Genomic DNA, 25,416 nt, shown 5'->3' with positions numbered 1-25,416 from the left:
TAAAGACTCGACTGGCCCAGATCAGCTGATCCTCATATGCATTTCAAATACCTGGGCCGAGCGGCTGCAGGGACCACTCGCCAAAGAAGTCCTGGATCTGAGTGGTGCCTGGTTTTAATCTTCCCGAGCTGGTCTTCACATCTGCTTTCTTGTTGTCTGAACCAGGGGTCTTGGTGCAGTAATCCAAGAATCCATGTGTGGTCATCACTTCAGTGTAACCCTTCTCGCACCCACACACACCACTCTGAAAGGGACATGTATGAGGGCCAAGCTGATAAACATTAACGATAAACACATTGAAAACATTGCTTACTACTGTTACTGCTTGATTGCCAATACTGTGCTTAAAGGGACAGTTCACTCAAATGAAAATTCATTCATCATTTATTCACCCTTGTTGTTCTAATCCCTATTACTTTCTTCCATGAAACACAAAAGGAAAGGCAGAAAGTTGCCTGAGTCACCATTCACTTTCATCACAATCTTTTTTCATTTATTTTACAATGAAAGACATATGGGCTTGAAACAACAAGAGGGTAAGTAAATTATGCCTTTAAAATCCAACCCTTTAAAACTATTCGATATCCATTTTTTATCAGTATTGCTTTGCAATGGAAAATGTAATTGAAGTGGCAGTCAATGTTAAATTTTGTGAGTTTGCTCACATTTTTGTCCATTTTATTTCTCTGTTTGCTGTAATAATGCAAATTTACACATGCCTGAAATGCTTCCCTTCATATTAATACCAATAGCAAGCTATTAAATACAAATCACAGGTCATAACACTGAAAAATAGGTTACTGGTTAAATCTTTTCAAATTAGTCTTATTTACATGGTGGTGCTCATGAAAATGGATACAGTATTCAGAATGGTATCTTTGCACACGGGAGGGCTGACATTGTTTACCTGCTTGCAGTGGGAGAAGGGTTTGGTGCAGGGAGGGTGACAGTGACGCACAGTTGTCGGCCGGTTCTGTGCAAAGCAGCCTCCTTCCAGCAGGAAACAACACAAGTAATTATTGCCATTTCCCTATTGATAGCCAGATAAAAGTGCTGTCACACCTGATTAATGGCTTAAAAGACCGATCACAGCTTCTGATCAATCAGTGAAGTCTGTAATTTTGGAATGGAAAATTACATGTCAAAACATCAGAGACTAATACCCTGGGCTCAGGATTTTCTCAAGCAGAAGAGATTACCTCTCACAGCTATTATGCCCGAAATGATTCCATACTCAGATAAGATCACCTTTCTCTGTTATTTACAGCACTTGGCGCAACCCAAAAGCCTTCATTCTCTCTCTCTCGCTGAACACAACTGAAAACTTGAAAGTGCATTCATTTCGCCAGAATGAAATAATGTTTTAGAACATTTATATTGTTCATCACTAGTTTATTGATGACTTCCTTTGAAATGGAGGGAGAGACAATAGGGAAAATGTTGAATTTGCCATTAAACCATCCTAGATAAGGTCAACCATCTATTCAAAACAAATATTTTCAGTAGGGATGGGTGATGTGTTCTTGTCTATCTGATAATCATACCTCATACCAATACACTGTAGAATAGTGTTGTCATTACTAGAAAAATCAAGTCTTAATTAAACATTGATTGGAATGTCAAATTTTGGGCTCATAACACAAATATCAGTTACTTGAACATATATTTTTTTAAATCTATAAACTAATGATTTTAAGTGTTAATTACTCAAATGATTATGTATAAAATTGTGGCCATGGGGAATTATTTCAATATGTTTCCTTAGTCAAAGGGAACTTATGGGGAATTTAATTAGTAGTTTTTAAGAATTCACATATATTTTAGCTCTTTTGTAGTATTATGTTGTTTTGTTGCAAATAGTTGTTTCATGTGATGCTACCATTAGTAAAAGTAGAAACAGCAACATTTAAAAAGCAAATCTGAGTTAAAGAAATAGTTCAACCAAAAATGAAATTCTTTCATCGTTTACTCACACTCATGTCATCCCAGATGTGTTTGACTTACTTTCTTCTGCAGAACACTAATACATATTTTTACAAGAATATTTCAGCTCTGTAGGTACATACAAAGCAAGTGAATGGTGATCAGAACTTTGAAGCTCCAAAAAGCACACAAAGGCAGCATAAATGTAATCCAGACTCAAGTGGTTAAATCCATGTCGTGTAGGTGTGGGTAAGAAACAGATCAATATTTAAGTTATTTTTTATTTTAAATCTCCACTTTCACTTCCACATTCTTATCAACCCCTACTGTTCAGGCTGCTTAAAGGTGGAGATTTATAGTAAAACGGACTTAAATATTTATCTGTTTTCTACACACACCTATCACTTCAGATTATCCCACTGGAGTCATATGGATTTCTTGTATGTTGCCTTTATATGCTTTTTGGGGCTTAAAAGTTCTGGCCACCATTTACTTGCATTGAATTGACCAATAGACCTGAGATATTCTGGTGAAAATATTGTGTTCTGCAGAATAAAGTCAGTCAAACACATCTGGGATGGCATGTGGTTGAGTAAATGATGACAGAATTTTCATTTTTGAGTTTACTATCCCTTTAAGCCTATTTGCATCTAGTTACCTTACTTAACTATTTAAGTTCATTTTATAGGATCAACAAGTTAAGATAACTTAGTAATACAAGTTCCCCTTCTGTCGCTCTCTCCACGTTGTGTCGGAGAAGCGACACAAGGGGTCTCTCTTGAGCGCCGATATCCACCTCTGATCTATGAAAAAAGGCCAATGAGAGTTGGCAGCCAGTATTTGCATGTCCCGCCCCCGGACATACGGGTATTTAAGCGGCGCAAATACGGAAGTTCATTCAGAAAATTTCTTCGGAGCCGATGGTCTGTCTGCAGTTTGCTGCGAGTTTACACACCACTATTACGTTCCTGTTTCCTCTGACAATCTGCATGCTGTTGGATTTGACGGCGCACAACAGCGGCTTTCTCCTACTTTGCACGGCGTGCATTGTTGCCCCTGAGCACTTCGACAGCGCAGACACACACACATACTGTGTATTAAAAGAGTTATTTCCCTTAAAAGAGTGAATTTCTCTAAAAGAGCAAAACACAGCGGCGTTGAAAGTCTTTTTCAAGATGCCCTTCCGCCCCTGTGTTGTTCCTGGATGCGGTAGAAGCCTCTCCGCTTCAGACGGCCACAGGCGCTGTCTCGTGTGTTTGGGCCGCGATCACACCGAGGCGGCGTTTGTGGATGGTTCATGTTCTCACTGCGAGAACATGACCATGACCACGTTGCGGTCGCGGCTTGCTTTCAACAGAAAGCAAGCCACCCCAGCTGCACCCCGCATTGCTCCTTCTTCCCACGGGATTGAGGACGATGCGGTTGGCGCTGGGGGCGATTTGGGGGCGGCAGTGGGTGCAGTTTCTCCGGGTAGCCCCCCGCGAACCTCCCGTTCCCCGACACGCTCGCGGCGATAGCGGCTCGCCTCACGGCCTGGCTGTCTATCCTCCCGAGCCCGAAGCAGATGAGCTCGCCGCTGCATCGGAGAGTGTGATGTCTGATGCCGAGGACTCCCCTGGACTGCCGCCTTCGAGCCAGCAGGTCCAGGCTGAGGCCGACGCTCAGATGTCTGACAAGCTTTCCCGGGCCGCCGTGAGCGTGGGGTTGGATTGGAACCCTCCATCCTCCCCACAGCCTTCACGGTTGGATGACTGGTTCCTGGGGACTCTGAAACATGCACGGGGGTGGACCTGATCCTGATGTGCTGCAGGAACTGCGCTCAGCGACCGACCTCGCCCTGAGAGCGACAAAGGCCACAGCGCAGGCACTCGGACAGGCGGTGGCCACCCTAGTGGTCCAGGAACGCCATCTCTGGCTCAACCTGGTCGAGATGCGTGAGGCAGACAAGAACCGCTTCCTGGACGCACCTGTCTCCCAGATTGGCCTTTTCGGCGACACCGTCGAGGACTTCACCCAACAGTTCTCCGCGGTGAAGAAGCAGACGGAGGCCATATCTCACATCATGCCCCGCCGCACACCTGCCGCTACGGGCCCTGCCCCGTCTGCTCGCCGAGGGCGTCCCCTTGTGGCGAAGAAACCAGCTCCTGCTCCGCCTCAACCCGGGCCCAGCTCTCAGCCCCAGCGTCGAGCACCCCGCAGGCGGCGCATGCCCCCTGTCTCATGAACCCCCTCTAGGACCCGGAAGGCTCCCAAGCATTCCTGAAACAGCCAACCCAAAGCCTAATACGTTAGCTCCGGAGGTGGTAAGACCGCTCCGTCCCCCGGTGGAGGGCCGGGAGGAGAATCCTTTGTTTTTTCATTTACCACACCCCCTGACGGGGGCTGTGGTACCCACATTCTCAATAAAAGAGCTATTTCCTTTGCCTCTGGGTCACCTGGCCCGCAAATGCTGTTCTCACGGCAATCTGCTTTCAGATTACGACAGTCCCGGTACACCGGACGGGGCAATCCCGCCTTCCGCCTGCCCACGACTGTTCCCCGGCCGGCCGGTTCAGACGAGTCCAGAGGACGCCGACATCAGACCTCCTCCTCAGTCACGAACCTGCCCCCTGCCGGGCGCGCGGAGCAAGGTAAGTGCTTCGAGTCTATTCTCGGCACCTCAGCCTCAGGCCGCAACGAAGCCGCCCGATGCTGCATTACCTGTTCCGCCCCGCTGCGAGGCCCCGCCGGGTACGTCCAAAATACTCGTCCCTTTGGTGCCCCTAGCGCAGAGCTGGGAAGCGTGGTTTCCGCTTCCCAACGCGTCACGCTGGCTGCAACGGACCATTCGACTCGGTTACGCAATTCTGTTTGCCAGGCTCCCGCCCCCCTTCAGGGGCGTCTGCTTTTCCGCAGTACACGGCGAGCATGCCAGTTCCCTGCGCACGGAAATCGCGACCCTGTTAGCCAAGGGCGCGGTATAGCCCGTCTCTCCAACCGAAATGAGGAAGGGTTTCTACAGCCCTTACTTCATTGTACCCAAGAAAGGCGGCGGCTTACGACCAATCCTGGACCTGCGAGTTTTCAATCGGGCCTTGTTAAAACTCCCGTTCAAAATGCTCACGCAGAGAAATATTCTAGCTGGTGTTCAGCATCTAGATTGGTTCGCAGCGGTAGACCTGAAGGACACGTACTTCCACGTACTTCCACACGAACCTTACGGTTCGCGTTCAACGGCCAGGCGTTTCAGTACAAAGTCCTCCCCTTCGGCCTGTCTCTGTCCCCTCGCGTCTTAACGAAGATCGCAAAGGCGGCCCTTGCCCCGCTACGAGTAGCTGGCATCCGCATTCTCAACTACCTCGACGACTGGCTCATCCTAGCACACTCTCGAGAGTTACTATGCACACACAAAGACCAGGTGCTCCGGCACCTCAGCCGCTTGGGGCTTCAGGTCAACTGGGAAAAGAGCAAGCTCACTCCGGTTCAGAGCATCTCTTTTCTCGGGTTGGAGTTAGACTCAGTCTCAATGACAGCATGTCTCACGAGCGAGCGTGATCAGTCGGTGCTGGACTGCCTCGCTTCCTTCAAGCCAGGCACAGTGGTCCCTCTAAAACTTTTCCAGAGGCTCCTGGGGCATATGGCGTCCTCCGCGGCGGTTGCAGCGGGCACGCAGCAGCGTCCTTCTTTCTCTCAGGAAGTTCCTCCTGTTAGTTCGGGACAAACATGTCCTCGTGAGATCGGACAGCACCATGGTGGTGGCGTACATAAATCGCCATGGCGGCGTACGCTCCCGCCACATGTCACAACTCGCCCGCCGTCTCCTCCTATGGAGCCGGCAGCGACTCAAGTCGCTGCGTGCCACTCACATCCCCGGCAAGCTCAACGTCGTAGCAGACGCGCTATCACAACAACGCCTGCCCGGTGGGGAGTGGAGGCTTCACCCCCAGTCGGTCCAGCTGATTTGGGAACGGTTTGGCAAGGCCCAGGTAGACCTGTTTGCCTCCCAGGAAACCTCCCACTGCCCGCTCTGGTATGCCCTAACATAGGCTCCCCTCGGGACAGACGCGCTGGCACACAGCTGGCCCTCGGGGCTGCGCAAGTACGCATTTCCCCCAGTGAGCCTTCTTGCACCGGTGCTGTACAAGGTCAGGGAGGACGAGGAGCAAGTCACGTTAGTGGCCCCCTACTGGCCCACTCGGACTTGGTTCTCGGAACTCAGGCTTCTCGCGACAGCTCCTCCCTGGCGAATTCCCCTGAGAAAGGACCTCCTCTCTCAGGGACGGGCACGCTCTGGCACCCGCGCCCAGACCTCTGGAACCTCCACGCCTGGTCCCTGGACGGGATGCGGAAGAGCTAGCCGGCTTACCGGCGACCGTTGTGAATACAATCAACCAAGCCAGAGCCCCCTCTACCAGGCACCTTTACGCCCTAAAGTGGCATTTGTTCGCAGATTGGTGTTCTTCCCGAACTGAAGACCCGCAGAGATGCGCGATCGGGTCAGTGCTCCTGTTCCTACAGGAGAGGCTGGACAGGAGGCTGTCCACGTCCACCCTCAAGGTGTATGTTGCCGCCATTGCCGCCCACCACGATCCTGTAGATGGCAAGTCTTTGGGTAAGCACGACCTGATCCTCAGGTTTCTGAGAGGCGCCCGGAGGTTCAATCCCTCCCGGCCAGGCCTAGTTCCCTCCTGGGATCTCTCGGTAGTCTTGGCAGGACTCCAGAGACCTCCCTTCGAGCCGCTTTAATCAATTGGACTCAGGGCCCTCTCTCTTAAGACGGCCCTGCTGATCGCACTTGCCTCTATCAAAAGGGTCGGGGTTCCTGCAAGCGTTCTCTGTCAGCGACACTTGCCTGGAGTTCGGTCCGGCAGATACGTCTGTGATCCTAAGACCGCGACCGGGCTATGTGCCCAAGGTTCCTATCACACCCTTCCGAGATCAGGTAGTGAACCTGCAAGCGCTGCCCCGGGAGGAGGCAGACCCAGCCCTTTCGTTGCTATGTCCAGTGCGCGCCCTGCGCATTTACCTGGACCGCACACAGAGCACCAGATGCTCTGAGCAGCTCTTTGTCTGCTTTGGGGGATGGCAGAAAGGGAATGCCGTCTCCAAACAGAGGCTCGCCCACTGGGTTGTCGACGCCATCACACTGGCTTATCACACCCAGGCCGTGCCCCTACCCTTGCGGGTCCGAGCTCACTCAACAAGGGGTGTTGCATCCTCGTGGGCACTGGCCAAGGGCACCTCCCTAGCAGACATCTGTAGAGCCGCGGGTTGAGCAACACCCAACACCTTCGCGAGGTTTTACAACCTCCGCGTCGAGTCGGTTGCGTCTCGTGTTTTCTCAGGTCCGAGCCCGTAGAACTCGGTAACACATAGACCGACTGGCCGGGTGGATCACTTGCGCCCAGCACCCTTTTCCTGATGTCAAGGTAAAGTAGTGCGCCTTTTCCCAGGGCGCCCCACTCCGAGTCGGGACCCTGGTCGATTCCTCCCCAGCCCTCCGGGTCCGCGGTTCAGCGGAGGAACTCGCCGACCCAAGCCACTGCGGGTACCCTGATGGCTACCCTGTACTGGTATAGGTGCTCCACAGGTAAGGCCTCCTGCTCGGACTCCCCCTGTGTGTAATTCCACAGTTCTGTCCCCTTACAAGCGGACCCCCGTGTCTCCCTTAGGCAGTTACAGCTGCCCCGGTTGCCGTGCTGTAGCAACTCCCCCCTTTCGAGGCTGGATCTACCACCGCACCATACTTTCCACACGAGCCCTAAGACGGCTGTGTGTCGTGTCAACCACTTTTCCTCCCCAAGAAAAAGGGCAGGTGTGGTCTCCGCAGGGTCTGGGTAAGACCCCCTTCCCTATATGCGTGTAAGGGCCCCGGCCGTGATTGCTCTATGTGAGAAACATAGAGAGAAAAGAGGCCCAGCCAGGCTGGCCCGTTCCCATGTTGGCAAACATCGCCTTGTTCCCCTCCCAGGGTAACTAGAAGGATCTCAATGTTCTTATGGGGCATTGGGGAAGGGTACGTGCAGCCAGGTACAGACAATGCGCGGCACTGGATGAAATCCCTGCCCGCCTCTGTATCGGCGGTTCACGTACACGGTTCAGCGCATGGCAAGATTGGAATGGGTCCCCTAGTATCGCTTCTCCGACACAACGTGGAGAGAGCGACAGAAGGGGAACGTTTGGTTACGTATGTAACCTCCGTTCCCCGAGGGAGGGAATGACACGTTGTGTCTTTCCTCCGCCATGTCGCTGAACCGAGCCACTGTTGTGGCCGGACCATTTCCGGCTCCTCAGAAAAATCCTGAATGAACTCCCGTATTTGCGCCGCTTAAATACCCGTATGTCCGGGGGCCGGACATGCAAATACTGGCTGCCAACTCTCAATGGCCTTTTTTCATAGATCAGAGGTGGATATCGGCGCTCAAGAGAGACCCCTAGTGTCGCTTCTCCGACACAACGTGTCGTTCCCTCCCTCGGGGAACGGAGGTTACATACATAACCAAACGTTTTGAAGACACCATTACTCAACTCCACTGAGGAAATGAGTTTAATACATTTACGGTGTAAAGTCAACTTATTAGGTTTTTCAGTGTATTAAATGGAGAATATTTGTGATTTCTGAGATACAACAGGAAATTATAGTCAATTAGCATTATATTTGAAAGTCCAGGGACAATATTCATAATTCTCTCTTTCTTCAATGTAAGCTCTCTGGTACCTGTCACATTGATCCCATCAGAACGCTGACACCACACTGATCTTTCGTTGTCATTCCAGGCACTGGTCCTCCACTCGTAACTGTGACATTTCCCTCCTGTGGCACCATAGAGTCAGAGAAAGACTAGTTAGGTGTGCACTGGGCAGTCAAGTGTGATAACATAGCCAAACTCATAATATACAGCGGTCCCAAAAGTATTAGGACCCTCTAGCTTCACTTATGATGTATGCATGTTGAATTATAAGCAACTAAATATTAAAAGAAGTGCCATTTGTTATAAAGAAAGATCACACAAACACATTTCAAATAAAGAATGCTGTTAGGCTTGAAATTATAAAACAATATATATATTGATCAAAATTAAGACACTTCATTTATTTAGATTTTTTTTATTGGACACTTGGCTTGATATTTAATACAGTGACATTCAGACATTTAAGTGTCATTTTTAGGTCTAAACTGCAAATTATCAAACCTTTGGTTTGTTTATTATTTATTAACCGCAATTGCAGAACATGATAAACTTTCATCAACTTTTAATCAACCTGCAATCTTAATTGGTTTGATATGTTATCTAACACTATAAATTCTGACATTTTGCGGCCAAAAACATTTTGCGGCCACTCTATAAATAAATCAGTTCATCTATGCTGATTACGTCACCGCTTGTACCTTTGCATAGACGTGTCTCAAAGACCTGGTGAGGGCAGCTGTCTTGATTTTCTAGCACTTGAATGACCACGGCTCGTGAGCGTGCCTGACGTCCTACCGTCTCAAAACTTCGCCCTTCCAAACACGTCAGCTGACAAGAACTCCACAATGACCATTCTGTAAGGTGACAGTCTCCTGTAGATGGCAAATCACAAATCATGACTTAAGTTCTATGATTGAAATCAATACCATGATAACTTAATACTTGTCAACTGTAGCACAGAAATGTAACTGCAAGTTAGCATGGGCAAGGCATGAATGCTATACATACGTCTACATGAACTAAATATGAACAGCATAAACTTTGGGATGTATATAGTAAGTCAGTACAACAGTCTTGGGACATACTACCATGATTAAACAGTGTATTGATACCATTGTAGAAATTGCTTCTTGCTAAATCATTACCCTACAATCCATTTTATTTATCTAAAGGTAATGTAAGTGATTTTAACTCTGCTAGACAGAATCCACCACTAAATTAGACCAGCTGTATCCCTTCAACCACACAAAATGATTGACAGGCAGAGAAAAATTTTGTTTGGCTAATTTTTCAGATTGGCACAAAAGGGTGGGCTGTTTCCCTGGCATTTGCTGTTATTCACGGAGCCTAAAACAACAATTTCACATTCTTTGGGCATACTACTTAGTATGGATAGTATGCAAAATGGGATTCACCCAGGCAGGCTTTGTGTCTAGTACAATCATCAAATATGTCATTGTTTCGCTCACCCCAAAGGTTCGTCCTCACTTATACTTTAAAGTTACACAACCAGCACTCCCGCAATGAGCTAATGAAGAGATTCCAGCAGGATGTTACAACAGTCTAGCAATCAGGAACAAGCTACTTGTGTAGCCTACAAAGATTGATCTTATCCCCCTGTCGTGGTATCGAATGCATTATGCAACTCTTCAGATACATTTAGCACTTCCTTAGCTGAAGGTCAAACATCATTGTCCCTCCTAATCCCCCCAGTGCAGGGGCCATTTCACAATGACAGTCCCCCCACCTGTGCACACTAGCGCCAGCTCTTCAGCCACAACGTCCTTTTGATTCTGCAGCACAGGCTGGCTATTAGAGACAATCTGTGCACCCAGGCATCTTATTATCCATCATCTTTATTAAGCCAGTCTATTTCCATCCCTCTGTAGAGCTGCAGAAACATATATTACAGCATCGCACACCATATGCCACACTCTCCAACTTGCTTTCTCCTTTAGACTCTCTCGTCTTAGTCTCTACTTTTCTCGCGTTCACTCTCTGTCATCTTACATCTTTCCCCTCTCCTCCAGTTTCCACGCAGCATCTGTTCTTCACTGAAAATATGCGGTTCATTTTTTCAACTTTGAAGAGAAATGCAGAAGTAGAGCTAACACAGGTCAACCAAAGCCTCAGGGTGAAGTGTATTCACAGGTAAGAAAGTGAGGCAAACCAACACAGTTTTGTTTATGTTTCCCTTAACATGACAGATATTAATTCCTGGGTCAGTTCCACTGTGATAGTGAGCACAACGTGAGTAGTAGTAGTACATGATCCTGGATCAACATCATTCAGTGTTTTTGGAACAACATTCCAATCAACCAATAATACAGCACTTGTGATTTTGACAAGTAGAAAACCTTTTGCTGGTCTTGGAACAACATTCCTGTATAAAAAAACATGATCCTTACCCTCTCCCTAATATAAACAACCTATGAATCAGAGGAAATGAATAATTGGTTGAAAATAATGTTTTCAATCCCATTCCTAAGCCTAATGATGCGTACAATCTACAGAAAGCTCTGACAGAGCAATTAAATGTGTATGACTCATTTTAAGGGCATGAAAAGCGTTATGTAAGTGTGCAATAAAGCAGGAAAAAAGTACAACAAGACATTTTATTGGATGCCTACATCAGTTGCAGCCAGTTGTTCAGAACTTTTGATTGTATGACGGAGCTTCACTTTTGAAAACCCTTGTCCCTCTGCACTCTAGTGAAGTGCCATCCACATGGAAGTCAATGGAATTGCAGCACTGTTTGATGCTGCATAAATCCCTAAAATCTGATTTGTAGATAGGAATGTTGATCTAGAAACGTTCTAAGGGGCCGTTCACACCAAACAAGATGTGAACAGTGTCAAATTAAAAATGTAAAAAAGTATTTTTATTAGAATTTTACATTATACAACAAACACAAAGCAAAACAAAATACAAAAAATAATATAAAGAATATACAAATAAATTAGTAATAATAATAATAAAAAAATAAGAAAACAACCAGGGCATGTAGGCAGTTTTAATGATGAAGCACACCTCAAAACAAGCACTCAATAGAGGGCAGGCCGCATTCTATGTGCTACCTTGCTGGTCAGAGTCAGCATTAGATTGGGTAAGATGATCCAGAAATGGTTGCCATATATTGTAAAATGTAACAAGGTTACCCATAACTCCATACCGGACTCTCTCCATGTGCAATATTCCAGTAAGATGAGTCAACCAGGTCTTAAACTGAGGAACAGTATCCGACTTCCAAAGTCTTAGAATAATACTCTTAGTGATAATCATCCCATAAATAAGGGTGCTTTGTACAGAGACATTATTGTCTAATAGAGAAGCAGAGTATCCAAATAATGCAATCTCTGGATCAGGATTAAACACACAACCACACATATCAGAAAACCACTTAAATATGTCACACCAAAAACCATAAAGTTTAAGGCATGTCCAAAAGAGATGGGTCAGAGCCCTCTGCAGATTTACACCAGTCACATATGGGAGAAATGGTAGTAAAAATTCAATGTAATTTAGATTTTGAATAGTGCAGTCTTTGCATCACCTTGAATTGAATTAACTGATGCCTAGAATTAATAGAGCAAGATCGAATCCTGCTAAAACTATCCTCCCACACCTCATCTCCAATCTGCATGCCCAATTCCTCCTCCCAAGCATTTTTCAAAGAATGCGTAGAATATGTCACTTCTTCAGAATATACATTTAAAAATACTGAAATCAAATGTTTGGAATCAGGCAAGCCCAACAATAGCCTATAAATCCTTCTTTCCTCTGATAAAGACTCAAAATTAGGCACTGCGTGACGTATATAATTTCAAATGTGTAAATATCAACAGAAGTGTGTTGTGGGGAGAGATAACTTCTCTTTTAACTGAGAAAAAGAGGCAAAATATTTGTTAACATATAAATCCTTCAAGGTGACTATACCAATCAGTCTCCAGATATTAAATTTCACATCTGAGAGAGAAGGGGGAAATGCATGATTGCGATATACTGCTGCAAAAATAGCAGTACTAGGTAATCTGCAACCCTTTTTAATTTGGTGCCATATTTCAAGTAGTTTTAAACAATAAAATTATCCACCTTAACAGATGCAGGCAGTCCTGGAGCTGAAAAAAGAAGTGCTGAAAGCGAACTGTTTTTAACGCCATTTTTTTCAATGGCAACACAGGGGTGAATATCAGTTGAGATTTCCATTTTATAATCCTCCTGCCAATAAACAAGGGCCCTCGCATTCGCTGCCCAGTAGTAATGTAAAAAACAAGGTAGCCCTTTATCTCTTGGTTTCTGCAAATTTATTTTTGATATTCTGTGAGCTTCAAAGCCCCAGATAAAAGGCAGGATTATTGAATCTAATGTTTTGAAAAAAGCCTTTGTCAACAAAATTGATACATTTTAAAAAAGATATAAAAATGTAGGCAGAGAGATCATTTTAACAGCATTTATACGGCATATCGTAGAAAGAAGTAGAGTCCTCCATTTGCTAATGTCTAACTTCAGATCCTCCAAATTAATTTGGGGTTTTTGGGCAAAACAATTCCAAGATACTTAAATCTATCTGTAATTTTGAAAGGGAGATTATGCAGAAATTCATTATCAAGATCGGCACCTAAAAACATGAATTCACTCTCCTGCCAATTAATTGTACATCCAGAGACTGTACCAAAATATTTTTTAAGATCTAACAGTAAAGGGACGGACCTTTCAGGATTAAAAAAAGAAGTACTACATCATCTGCATATAGGGAAATGTAATGATCTACATTTCCCAAATTTACAGGCTCGATAAATGGATCGAGGGGACATCCTTGAGGTGTCCCACGATGTAATAAAAATTACTTTGACTTTTCTTTTTTTTTATTTGTGAATACGGAAGAGGTTGGGTGGGCATATAATGTTGTAATGTATGACACAACCCACACCCACATTCCTCCAAAACTTTCACCAAATACATTTACATTTATGCATTTGGCAGACACTTTTATCCAGAAACTTACAGTGCACTTATTATAGGGAAAATCCAACCTGGAGCAACCTGGAGTTAAGTGCCTTGCTCAAGGACACAATGGTGGTGGCTGTGGGGATCGAACTGACAACCTTCTGCTTAACAGATTAGTGCTTTAGCCCAGTACGCCACCAACAAAAATATGGCCATTCCAGCTGATCAAACGCTTTCTCTGCGTCTAAACACAGAGCAGAAACTTTAGAGCATTTCTTGAACTTATGGTACATTATATTCATTAATCTTCTAACATTGAAAAATGAAAATCTATTGGGAACAAAACCAGTTTGATCCATATGTATAATGGATGAAATGTATTTATTTAATCTATTAGCTAATAATTTCATAAATATTTTAATGTCACTGTTCAGTAGTGCGATAGGCTGATAAGATGAAGGCTTAGTCTCATCCTTACCCTATTTCAGAATTAGTTAGATATTAGCATTGTATAATGTGTCGGGGAATTTTTGTGTTTCAAGAGAATGAGTGAACATCCTCAGCAAGAGGGGAGCCAGCTTCCCACAATACTTTTTATATAATTCAATACCAAAACCATCTGGCCCTGCCGCCTTGTTATGAAAAGGATTTTATAGCAACAATCAACAATCTCTGGAATAGTAATGTCAGAGTTTAAAGCCTCACAAGCATCATCACTCAGATTAGGAAGATTCAAAGGCCCAAACCAATTAAAAATGTCCCCTCTTGCTCTTGATTTATATAATTGTTCATAATATTCTCTAAAGCGATAAGTTATACCCTAAGGATCCACAATCATATCCCCAGATTTTGATTTAATTTTGTGTATGTCTTTATTTTCTTGTAAGCCCCTCAGTTGTCAATCTAGCAATTTATGAGGTTTATCCCCTAACTCAAAATGTTTTTGTCTTATCCTCAACAATTGATCCCACACCTGTCCAGATAAAATAGTATTCTATTCATACTTTAAGAATATTCTGTAAGGTAGAAGGGCTAGAGGAGGTTCTATAAGAGGGTTCCAACTGAGATAATTCCCCTTTGATTTCTAAAAGGCATCTACATCTGTCTCTTCTGGCCGAACACTCAAAAGAGATAATATGTCCCCTGGTCATAGCCTTAAAAGATTCCCACAAAGTGGAGTCTGTGACTTCAGAATTATCATTGATCTCTAGAAATTCCTAAATCTTTTCAGATATAATTTGGCAAAATAATGCATTTGAAAGTAGAGAAGAGTGAAAATGCCAACAATGCGGTTTAATCTTATGGCCAAGATCAAGAACCATTGAAGTCGGAGAGTGATCAGAAATTAAGATGTTGTGATAATTTGAAGCGGTCACATTTGATATCAGTTTAGAGTCAAGTAAAAAATAATCTATTCTAGAGAAAGACTTGTGCCTTTGTGAAAAAAAGAATAATCTCTAGCTGTGGGATGTATCAGTCATCATATATCAACCAGGTTCATAGAAGACATTAGGTTATTTAAAACTATGGAAACAGAAGGTCCAAAAAATTATCAAACACACAATTAAAATCACCACCTACAATCACATGTGAATCAGTAAAATCAGACAATAAGTTAAATATTTTAGAAAGAAACGGCATCAATATTTGGTCCATATACATTACGAAGTGTAACATGAAATGAGTAAATGTAACCAGTTACCAGGATTTATCAAGGATATATTTGGATCGCTCAGAGTGTAGACATGTCTAAAAAGTATTGTTTTACGAATTAAGATTGCAACTCCTCTAGCCTCTAGAATGTGGACTGAAATATATGGCCAACCCAGCTGCATTTGAGCATCTTCTCTCTCGTGGGCCTAATATGGGTCACCTGCAAGTACATAACATCAGCAGACAGAGATTTCAAATGTGAAAATATTTTAACTCACTTAAGCACATGACCCAGACCACGTACATTCCAGCTGGTAAAAGTAATGCTACTGCCCCTTGAAGGTAAAATAGGATTCATACAAAAGTTTAAAATAAACAATATACATGCACACCACCCTTTTAAAACACTTAAGAAAAAATTTATTCAAGAACATCACCCCCCCTACCCCTGTCCCACTCTCCCAAACAAAGTGAGAACACACATCCCAGAAAATCACTGAGGGGTTGCCGGACCATTGGAACAGCGAAACTACAACTCAAAAAAATAAAAAAGCCCTATAGATCCCTCTCCAATCAAATGAACAAATACTTTTGAACAAAGAAAAAACGGTCATATAAATGTCCCAGTCTAAGCGACTGCTGAATAAAAGTCACATAGCAAAGCATGCCATGCCTGCATACATGTAAATTAATTTCCCAATGAAGGCTTCCACCTCCTCGGGCGAGGAAAACACCTTGTCAGTAGTACCATGGGTGACGCGCAATCTTGCCTCACACCAACTTCCCGGAGACTTTTGCACACTTCTGCTCGACAAGTGAAAGGCGGTGATCATAATCAGCAGTAGCATTTTCCACCTCCCCAATTCTAACTCCGAGGCTCACTAAAGATGCTTGAGTGGATGCCAAAGATGCTTCAAGGAGATCAAATCGATCAGTCATCATTTTACTCATAATTTCTGTATTGCCAAAATAATACTAGCAGATTCCGCATTAGCCTCGCCACTCGACACCGAGGCTGGTTCTGCCCTCTCCGACAGCGACTGAGCAGGGGACTCATTCAATGATTTATCAAAATTCTTTGCCCTTTCAGCTTTTGGCTTAGTCATTATACAGCTCTTTATAAAAGAATATAATAAAATAATGCTGGTGAAAAAAAACAAGAAATTAAAATAATGACGAATAATTTGAAAAATGGAGAGGAACTCAGCAAAACACAATACTTACTAGTGCCCCAAATTAAAATAATTTTAACTTTTAAAAATGCATCTTGTGTTTCTTTCCATTCATTGTGCTCCAACTAGCTTTTTTTTTAGTGCAACATGTTTAGTCTGAATAGCCTCTAACTCTTAACCATGATAGGGCAATGCCTGGTTGATAGAAATGTTGTTCCAGGGCCAGCAAGGACAAATTCAAACAAATTCAACTTAAATCACATTCAGTGCACAAAACATTTAAACACAAATAGGCGAGAACTTTGAACATTTATCAGTTAAATTTTACCTGGACAGGGGACGAAACATGGCTGCTGCAGTTCCTGCTTACTTTCCTTTCTCAGACGGTCTCCACACTTCTCATCCTCTACTGTTTTAGATAGGTGGGGGCTGTCTGTCCAGTCTGCCCAGTGCACCACACATGTCAGGTTCCTCTCCCTTGTGCCCTCTCCACATTCTGCCCCCTGCACAAAACCACACAGTGCGTGCTCATTAATCTTAAAGAGCTGTGAGCATTATTACAGTAATTAGTGACATCTATCCCTGGTTGTGCGACATTTTGTGATGAAACATACTACGATATTTCAGATGATCTTGACCTGGTTACACTTCCAAAGTTTCTGAAGTGATCAGGGTTTGGCTGGTTATCTTCTGAAAGTTAGACCCTGCTGGTAAATAACTACATTATGCTGCCAATTGTTTTCATTGACGACCATTCAGGACTTTTTTTGCATATAAAATCACAAACATTTCATATTGCAATAAATGCTGTACCAGTTCGCAATTTATTTGGAGGGATCTTTAAAGTGTGAAATGGATATTTTCCCTGTCTACTGCCTGTGATGTCAACCCTAGGATAGTTACTAGTGAAGGATTTGGGATTGTACACTTTCTTGTGCTGTCATCAGCAATTCTGCATAATAATGTAATTTTCCTGTGGCCACAGAGTGATTAGTGACATGATAAATATTTTAGAAAATAAGAGCCCATGAACAAAGAGGAAAATATGCATAGGAAGATAGTGGACGTTCAGGGAGGCATGCGCCAGCCAGGTAACTGCCATTGAGATTGAATGGGAAGTATTCAGGTATTATAGGTTATTGTAGACCTTCTTGGTATAAAAGTAGCTTTGTTTTCACAGATGTTACTAACAACATTTTTATTTACTTTTCAATGAAGTGCACACAATGTTTAACCACAAGATGAAGTATAATGTTGTTATGCTTAATTTAACCTCTTTTATGTTTTGTTTTCAGTTTAAACATGATCTGCAACAAATCACATTTGTTCAGATAGGTGGTCTAAAAAATTACATTAAATACTAATAAGAACTAACTAAAAAAGCAAATATTTGTAAGAGATGTTTCTAATTTTTAATAACAATTCTGAATACGAAAGTGTCCATGACACCATGCACCAAAGAAAGCATATAAATGCACATTAAAAGTATGCAACATTTCTTTTGTTCATATTGTAAGGAGGACAGCATTTGATCTTGGCAAGCACGTCTCCAGGGAAACATGTGAAACCCAGAGACATACAATTAAAATCTTTCTTCTAGAAAAACCAGAGAGAAGAGAAAAGCAGAAGAAAGATGATGAAAATATGAACTCTGCCACTGTTCTAGTCTAATGATAAGAGTATGAATCCCAGCATGATTTTAATCAGCAGTTACCTCACGTCTCAATGACACAAAGTCCCCCTCTCTCTCAAAAACTCTGCATGTGCGCTTGCAATTTCCACAAAATTCAATTAAAGAACTCCAATGTTTTGCCAGTATCAGACAGTCATGCAGAGCAGCTGGTCTCAACACCACTTGGTCATATAAAAACATGAATTGATTGCCCTCAGGTTTGGTGATATGCAGTATGCACCAAGCACAGAATACATGCAGATCCAATTTTGCTGCACAGAATCTACCTCAACTCTGCATGGAGACCAGCCGCTCAGAAGCCATGTGTAGCAGGGGCTGATGGGACAGGGTTTGGTCTGGAAAAGCTGGGAGGCGCATGGGCGGCCCTCCTCGTGAGCTTGCTGTAGCACACTGCGAGAACGGGTCATCACACCTGCAACAGAAATGCACATTTAGAGACTTATTTGACTGTATAATACAAAAAAGGACCGGGCTTAAAATAGAGCAAGGCTGCATTTTGTTCATTGGCAGCTAGGAACAATGCAGTGCATTATTCAAACGTTGTACAGCTAAAAATGTATCAACTGTACAATGCATGAATAAATAGAAACACACATTTTTGCTCCATGCTGGCCCGGGCTTGTATTTTTGGTGAAGCTAGATGACCAAGGAAGATTTGGCTACAGCAGACAGGAAGATTTTCAGTGAATAACAACTTAACTTTCAGTATGTTTCTCCCAGAAGGTAATTGTATGGCTTCAGAAGAGTTTGTATAAAGTGCACAAGTTGTATGGGCTACTATTTTGAAACTTATCAGTTTACTATTTTGGTGAAGCTAGAAAAAGATAGAAATTACAAAAATTAGAATGCTGTGAATTCTGAAAAACACTCCTTCCCCTTCTGTCGCTCTCTCCACGTTGTGTCGGAGAAGCGACACTAGGGGTCTCTCTTGAGCGCCGATATCCACCTCCGATCTATGAAAAAAGGCCAATGAGAGTTGGCAGCCGGTATTTGTATGTCCCGCCCCCGGACATACGGGTATTTAAGCGGCGCAAATACGGGAGTTCATTCATAAAATTTCTTCAGAGCCGATGGTCTGTCTGCAGTCTGCTGCGAGTTACACACCACTTTAAACGTTCCCGTTTCCTCTGACGATCTGCATGCTGTTGGATCTTGACGGCGCACAACAGCGGCTTTCTCCTTCACATTGCACGGCATGCATTGTTGCCCCTGAGAGCTTCGACAGCGCAGACACACACACACACACACAGACTGTGTATTAAAAGAGTAAATTAGTATTAAATGAGTAATTTCTCTAAAAGAGCAAAACACAGCGGCATTGAACGTTCTTTTCAGGACGCGACTTTTTCAAGATGCCCTTCCGCCCCTGTGTTGTTCCTGGATGCGGTAGAGTGCTCTCCGCTTCAGACGGCCACAGGCGCTGTCTCGTGTGTTTGGGCCGCGATCACACCGAGGCGGCGTTTTGTAGATGGCTCATGTTCTCACTGCGAGAACATGACCATGACCACGTTGCGGTCGCAGCTTTCTTTCAACAGAAAGCAAGCCACCCCAGCTGCACCCCGCATTGCTCCTCCTTCCCACGGGATTTAGGACGATGCGGTTGGTGCTGGGGGCCATTTGGGGGCGGCAGAGGGTGCAGTTTCGCCGGGTAGCCCCCCGCGAACCTCCCGTTCCCCGACACGCTCGCTGGTCCCGTCGCTTCACGCGGCGATAGCGGCTTCGCCTCACGGCCCGGCTGTCTATACTCCCGAGCACGAAGCAGATGAGCTCGCCGCTGCATCGGAGAGTGTGATGTCTGATGCCGAGGACTCCCCTGGACTGCCGCCGGGCCAGCAGGCCCAGGCTGAGGCCGACGCTCAGATGTCTGACATGCTTTCCGGGCCGCCGTGAGCGTGGGGTTGGATTGGAACCCTCCATCCTCCCCACAGCCTTCACGGTTGGATGACTGGTTCCTGGGGGCAGCGCCGTTCGTGGCCTCGCATCCCCCCGGTCCTGTTTTTCCCGGAGGTGCATGACGAGCTGACGTCTACGTGGAGAGCCCCGCTCTCCGCCCGTCTAGGTGCCACCCGCTCCACTCTCACCACCCTCGACGGCGGAGAGCGCCATGGATACGGGCCGATTCCCCAGGTTGATAGGGCAGTTGCGTACCATCTATGCCCTGGTAGCCCTACCTCCTGGCGTGGCCGCCCCATACTCCCATCCAAGCCCTGTTAGACAACATCCTCGCTCAACGCGAAGGCCTACAGTGCGGCTGGACGCGCTGCCTCCACCCTGCATGCGATGGCCCTCCTGCAAGTCCACCAGGCCAAAGCACTCAGAAACATGCACGGGGGTGGACCTGATCCTAATGTGCTGCAGGAACTGTGCTCAGCGACCGACCTCGCCCTGAGAGCGAAGAAGGCCACAGCGCAGGCACTCGGACAGGCGATGGCCACCCTAGTGGTCCAGGAACGCCATCTTTGGCTCAATCTGGTCGAGATGCGTGAGGCCGACAAGAACCGCTTCCTGGACGCACCTGTCTCTCAGATTGGCCTTTTCGGCGACACCATCGAGGACTTCGTCCAACAGTTCTCCGCGGTGAAGAAGCAGACAGAGGCCATCTCTCACTTCATGCCCTGCCACAGACCTGCCGCTACGGGCCCTGCCCCGTCTGCCCGCCGAGGGCGTCCCTCTGCGAAGAAACCAGCTCCTGCTCCACCTCAACCCGGGCCCAGCTCTCAGCCCCAGCGTCGAGCACCCCGCAGGCGGCGCACGGCCCCTGTCTCACGAACCCCCTCTAGGACCCGGAACGCTCCCAAGCGTTCCTGAGACAGCCGACCCAGAGCCGAAGACGTTAGCTCCGGAGGTGGTAAGACCGCTCCGTCCCCCGGTGGAGGGCTGGGAGGAGAATCCTTTGTTTTTTCATTTGCAACACCCCCTGACGGGGGCTGTGGGACCCACATTCTCAATAAAAGAGCTATTTCCTTTGCCTCTGGGTCACCTGGCCCGCAAATGCCGTTCTCACGGCAATCTGCTTTCAGATTACGACAGTCCTGGTACACCGGACGCGGCGATCCTGCCTTCCGCCTGCCCACGACTGTCCCCCGGCCGGCCGGTTCAGACGAGTCCAGAGGACGCCAGCATCAGACCTCCTCCTCAGTCACGAACCCGCCCTCTGCCGGGTGCGCGGAGCAAGGTAAGTGCTTTGAGTCTATTCTCAGCACCCCAGCATCAGGCCGCAACGAAGCTGCCCGACGCTGCACTACCTCTTCCGCCCCGCTGCAAGGCCCCGCCGGGAACATCCAAAATACTCGTCCCTTTGGTGCCCCTAGCGCAGAGCTGGGAAGCGTGGCTTTCGCTTCTCAACGCATCACGCTGGCTGCACCGGACCATTCGACTTCGGTTACGCAATTCAGTTTGCCCAGCTCCCGCCCCCCTTCAGGGGCGTCCGCTTTTCCGCAGTACACGGCGAGTATGCCAGTTCCCTGTGCACGGAAATCGCGACCCTCTTAGCCAAGGGTGCGGTAGAGCCCGTCCCTCCAACCGAAATGAGGAAGGGTTTCTACAGCCCTTACTTCATTGTACCCAAGAAAGGCGGCGGCTTACGACCAATCCTGGACCTGCGAGTTTTCAATCAGGCCTTGTTAAAACTCCCGTTCAAAATGCTCACGTAGAGAAATATTCTGGCTGGTGTTCAGCATCTAGATTGGTTCGCAGTGGTAGACCTGAAGGACGCGTACTTCCACGTCTCAATTCTGCCATGACAATGACCCTTCTTACGGTTCGCGTTCGACGGCCAGGCGTTTCAGTACAAAGTCCTCCCCTTCGGCCTGTCTCTGTCTCCTCGGCGTCTTCACGAAGGTCGCAGAGGCGGCCCTTGCCCGCTCACGAGTAGCCGGCATCCGCGACAGAGACCAGGTGCTCCGGCACCTCAGCCGCTTGGGGCTTCAGGTCAACTGGGAAAAGAGCAAGCTCACTCCGGTTCAGAGCATCTCTTTTCTCGGGTTGGAGTTAGACTCAGTCTCAATGACAGCACGCCTCACGCAGCGAGCGTGCTCAGTCGGTGCTGGACTGCCTCGCTTCCTTCAAGCCAGGCACAGTGGTCCCTCTAAAACTTTTCCAGAGGCTCCGGGGGCATATGGTGTCCTCCGCGGCGGTCGTGCCGCTGGGGTTGATGCATATGAGACCACTCTAGCACTGGCTCCAGACTCGAGTCCCGAGACAAGCATGGCACCACGGCACGCATCGGGTAAGGATCACCCCCGCCTGCCTCAAAACACTCCGACCCTGGACAGACCTCTGCTTTTTACGGGCAGGAGTGCCCCTGCAGCAGGTGTCCCGACGCGTTCTGGTCACAACCGACGCCTCCCGGTCCGGGTGGGGTGCCGTGTGCAGCGGGCACGCAGCAGCGGGCCGTTGGAAAGGGGCCCCGCTGCATTGGCACATCAACTGCCTGGAGTTGCTGACTGTCCTTCTTGCTCTCAGGAAGTTCCTCCCATTAGTTCGGGACAAACACGTCCTCGTGAGATCGGACAGCACCACGGTGGTGGCGTATATAAATCGCCAAGGCTGCGTATGCTCCCGCCACATGTCCCGTCTCCTCCAACTCGCTGTGTGCCACTCACATCCCCGGCAAGCTCAACGTCGTAGCGGACGCGCTATCACGACAACGCCTGCCCTGCGGGGAGTGGAGGCTTCACCCCCAGTCGGTCCAGCTGATTTGGGAACGGTTTGGCAAGGCCCAGGTAGACCTGTTTGCCTCCCAGGAAACCTCCCACTGCCCACTCTGGTACGCCCTAACACAGGCTCCCCTCGGGACAGACGCGCTGGCACACAGCTGGCCCTCGGGGCTGCGCAAGTACGCATTTCCCCCAGTGAGCCTTCTTGCACCGGTGCTGTGCAAGGTCAGGGAGGACGAGGAGCAAGTCACGTTAGTGGCCCCTTACTGGCCCACTCGGACTTGGTTCTCAGAACTCAGACTTCTCGCGACAGCTCATCCCAGGCGAATTCCCCTGAGAAAGGACCTCCTCTCTCAGGGATGGGGCACGCTCTGGCACCCGCGCCCAGACCTCTGGAACCTCCACGTCTGGTCCCTGGACGGGATGTGGAAGAGCTAGCCGGCTTACCGGCGACCGTTGTGAATACAATCAACCAAGCCAGAGCCCCCTCTACCAGGCACCTTTACGCCCTAAAGTGGCGCTTGTTCACAGATTGGTGTTCTTCCCGAACTGAAGACCCGCAGAGATGCGCGATCAAGTCAGTGCTCCTGTTCCTACAGGAGAGGCTGGACAGGAGGCTGTCCCCGTCCACCCTCAAGGTGTATGTTGCCGCCATTGCCGCCCACCACGATCCTGTAGACGGCAAGTCTTGGGTAAGCACGACTTGATCCTCAGGTTCCTGAGAGGCGCCCGGAGGTTGAATCCCTCCCGGCCAGGCCTAGTTCCCTCCTGGGATCTCTCGGTAGTCTTGGCAGGACTCCAGAGACCTCCCTTCAAGCCGCTTGAATCAATTGGACTCAGGGCCCTCTCTCTTAAGACGGCCCTGCTGATCGCGCTCGCCTCTATCAAGAGGGTCGGGGACCTGCAAGCGTTCTCTGTTAGCGACACTTGCCTGGAGTTCGGTCCAGCGGATACGTCTGTGATCCTAAGACCGTGACCGGGCTAGGTGCCCAAGGTTCCTACCACACCCTTCCGAGATCAGGTAGTGAACCTGCAAGCGCTGCCCCGGGAGGAGGCAGACCCAGCCCTTTCGTTGCTATGTCCAGTGCGCGCCCTGCGCATTTACCTGGACCGCACACAGAGCACCAGATGCTCTGAACAGATCTTTGTCTACTTTGGGGGATGGCAGAAAGGGAATGCCGTCTCCAAACAGAGGCTCGCCCACTGGGTTGTCAACGCCATCACACTGGCTTATCACACCCAGGCCGTGCCCATACCATTGCTCTATGCGAGAAACATAGAGAGAAAAGAGGCCCAGCCAGGCTGGCCCGTTCCCATGTTGGCAAACATCGCCTTGTCCCCCTTCCAGGGTAACTAGAAGGATTCCGATGTTCTTATGGGGCATTGGGGAAGGGTACGTGCAGCCAGGTACAGATGATGTGCGGCACTGGATGAAATCCCTGCCCGCCTCTGTATCGGCGGTTCACGTACACGGTTCAGCGCATGGCAAGATTGGAATAGGTCCCCTAGTGTCGCTTCTCCGACACAACGTGGAGAGAGCGACAGAAGGGGAACGTTTGGTTACGTATGTAACCTACGTTCCCCGAGGGAGGGAACGACACGTTGTGTCTTTCCTCTGGCATGTCGCTGAACCGAGCCACTGTTGTGGCCGGACCATTTCCGGCTCCTCAGAAAAATCCTGAATGAACTCCCGTATTTGCGCCGCTTAAATACCCGTATGTCCGGGGGCGGGACATGCAAATACCGGCTGCCAACTCTAATTGGCCATTTTTTCATAGATCAGAGGTGGATATCGGCGCTCAAGAGAGACCCCTAGTGTCGCTTCTCCGACACAACGTGTCGTTCCCTCCCTCGGGGAACGGAGGTTACATACGTAACCAAACGTTTTGTGTTCCACAGAAGAATGTCATACTGGTTTGGAGCAACATTATGGTGAATAAATTATGACATGAGTTAAATTTTTTGGTGAACTTCTCCTTTAAGCAGGGACATAAAGGGGTTGGCCTGCTCCCAACACATAATCTTTGCGTAGAACAGGATGTCCTAAATGAACATGGCAACTGACAGCTTTGAAGCTCAGACAAATGTCGGGGTCCTCTTTCCAAACTGCACATTCTACTGTCCTCATCTTTCCAGACGTAAGATGAGAAAGTCCATAAGATGCTCGAAGAGTACTCCAGTGGTCCTCTGTCAGGGGGGTAAAATAAAGGCTTTCGGGAAGAGAACAATTTTGGGCCCATTACTCCATTCGCCCAATTTCTCAAGAGAAAGTTAAAATACAGGTCCTCTATCAGTGTGCATCTGAACTAAATAGCACACCAGTGAGTTACACTTCCAGTCAACAATTAAACATTTAGCATGGAAAAAAAATAATTACAGTCACAGCACAACATAACTGCTCATCGAACTCATGTTTTGTGCCACCTTCAAGAGCTTGCTCAACAGCTGACTGCTTTAAGCTCATCATTCATTAAACCAGAAGTGCTGTGGCCAGATGAGGAAGCCCTTAAAATGACTGTGATTTGACAGTGGACATATCTCTTCTTGATCCAGAAGCGAGACAGTGAGAGGATGGGGAAAGAAATGAGAGTGAAAATGAAGAAAGAAAAAGAGAAAATAGAGAGAATCAGAGAGATAGAAGAGAGAGAACAGAGATAGAGAGATGTGGTGGAAGGCAAGCTGGGGGAATTAGTTGTTTG

At 47.2% G+C, this 25,416-nt stretch overlaps 1 protein-coding gene across 1 annotated transcript in view; it reads right to left on the bottom strand.

Annotated features, from left to right (window-relative positions):
- The window catches only part of LOC127658855 (thrombospondin type-1 domain-containing protein 7B-like), a 367,438-nt gene that overhangs the window by 11,881 nt on the left and 330,141 nt on the right, over nucleotides 1-25,416 (bottom strand). Inside the window, exons 23-28 of the mRNA XM_052148387.1 lie at nucleotides 18,326-18,471; nucleotides 16,695-16,869; nucleotides 9,293-9,466; nucleotides 8,621-8,716; nucleotides 908-990; nucleotides 52-244 (exon numbers count right to left, since the gene is read on the bottom strand). Of these exons, the coding sequence (XP_052004347.1) occupies nucleotides 52-244; nucleotides 908-990; nucleotides 8,621-8,716; nucleotides 9,293-9,466; nucleotides 16,695-16,869; nucleotides 18,326-18,471 (867 nt within the window). The remainder of the gene's footprint in view (nucleotides 1-51; nucleotides 245-907; nucleotides 991-8,620; nucleotides 8,717-9,292; nucleotides 9,467-16,694; nucleotides 16,870-18,325; nucleotides 18,472-25,416) is intronic.

Source organism: Xyrauchen texanus, chromosome 18 (assembly GCF_025860055.1).
Source record: "Xyrauchen texanus isolate HMW12.3.18 chromosome 18, RBS_HiC_50CHRs, whole genome shotgun sequence".
In the NCBI taxonomy this organism is placed as follows: Eukaryota; Metazoa; Chordata; class Actinopteri; order Cypriniformes; family Catostomidae; genus Xyrauchen; species Xyrauchen texanus.
This window is presented reverse-complemented; position numbering and strand designations above follow the sequence as displayed.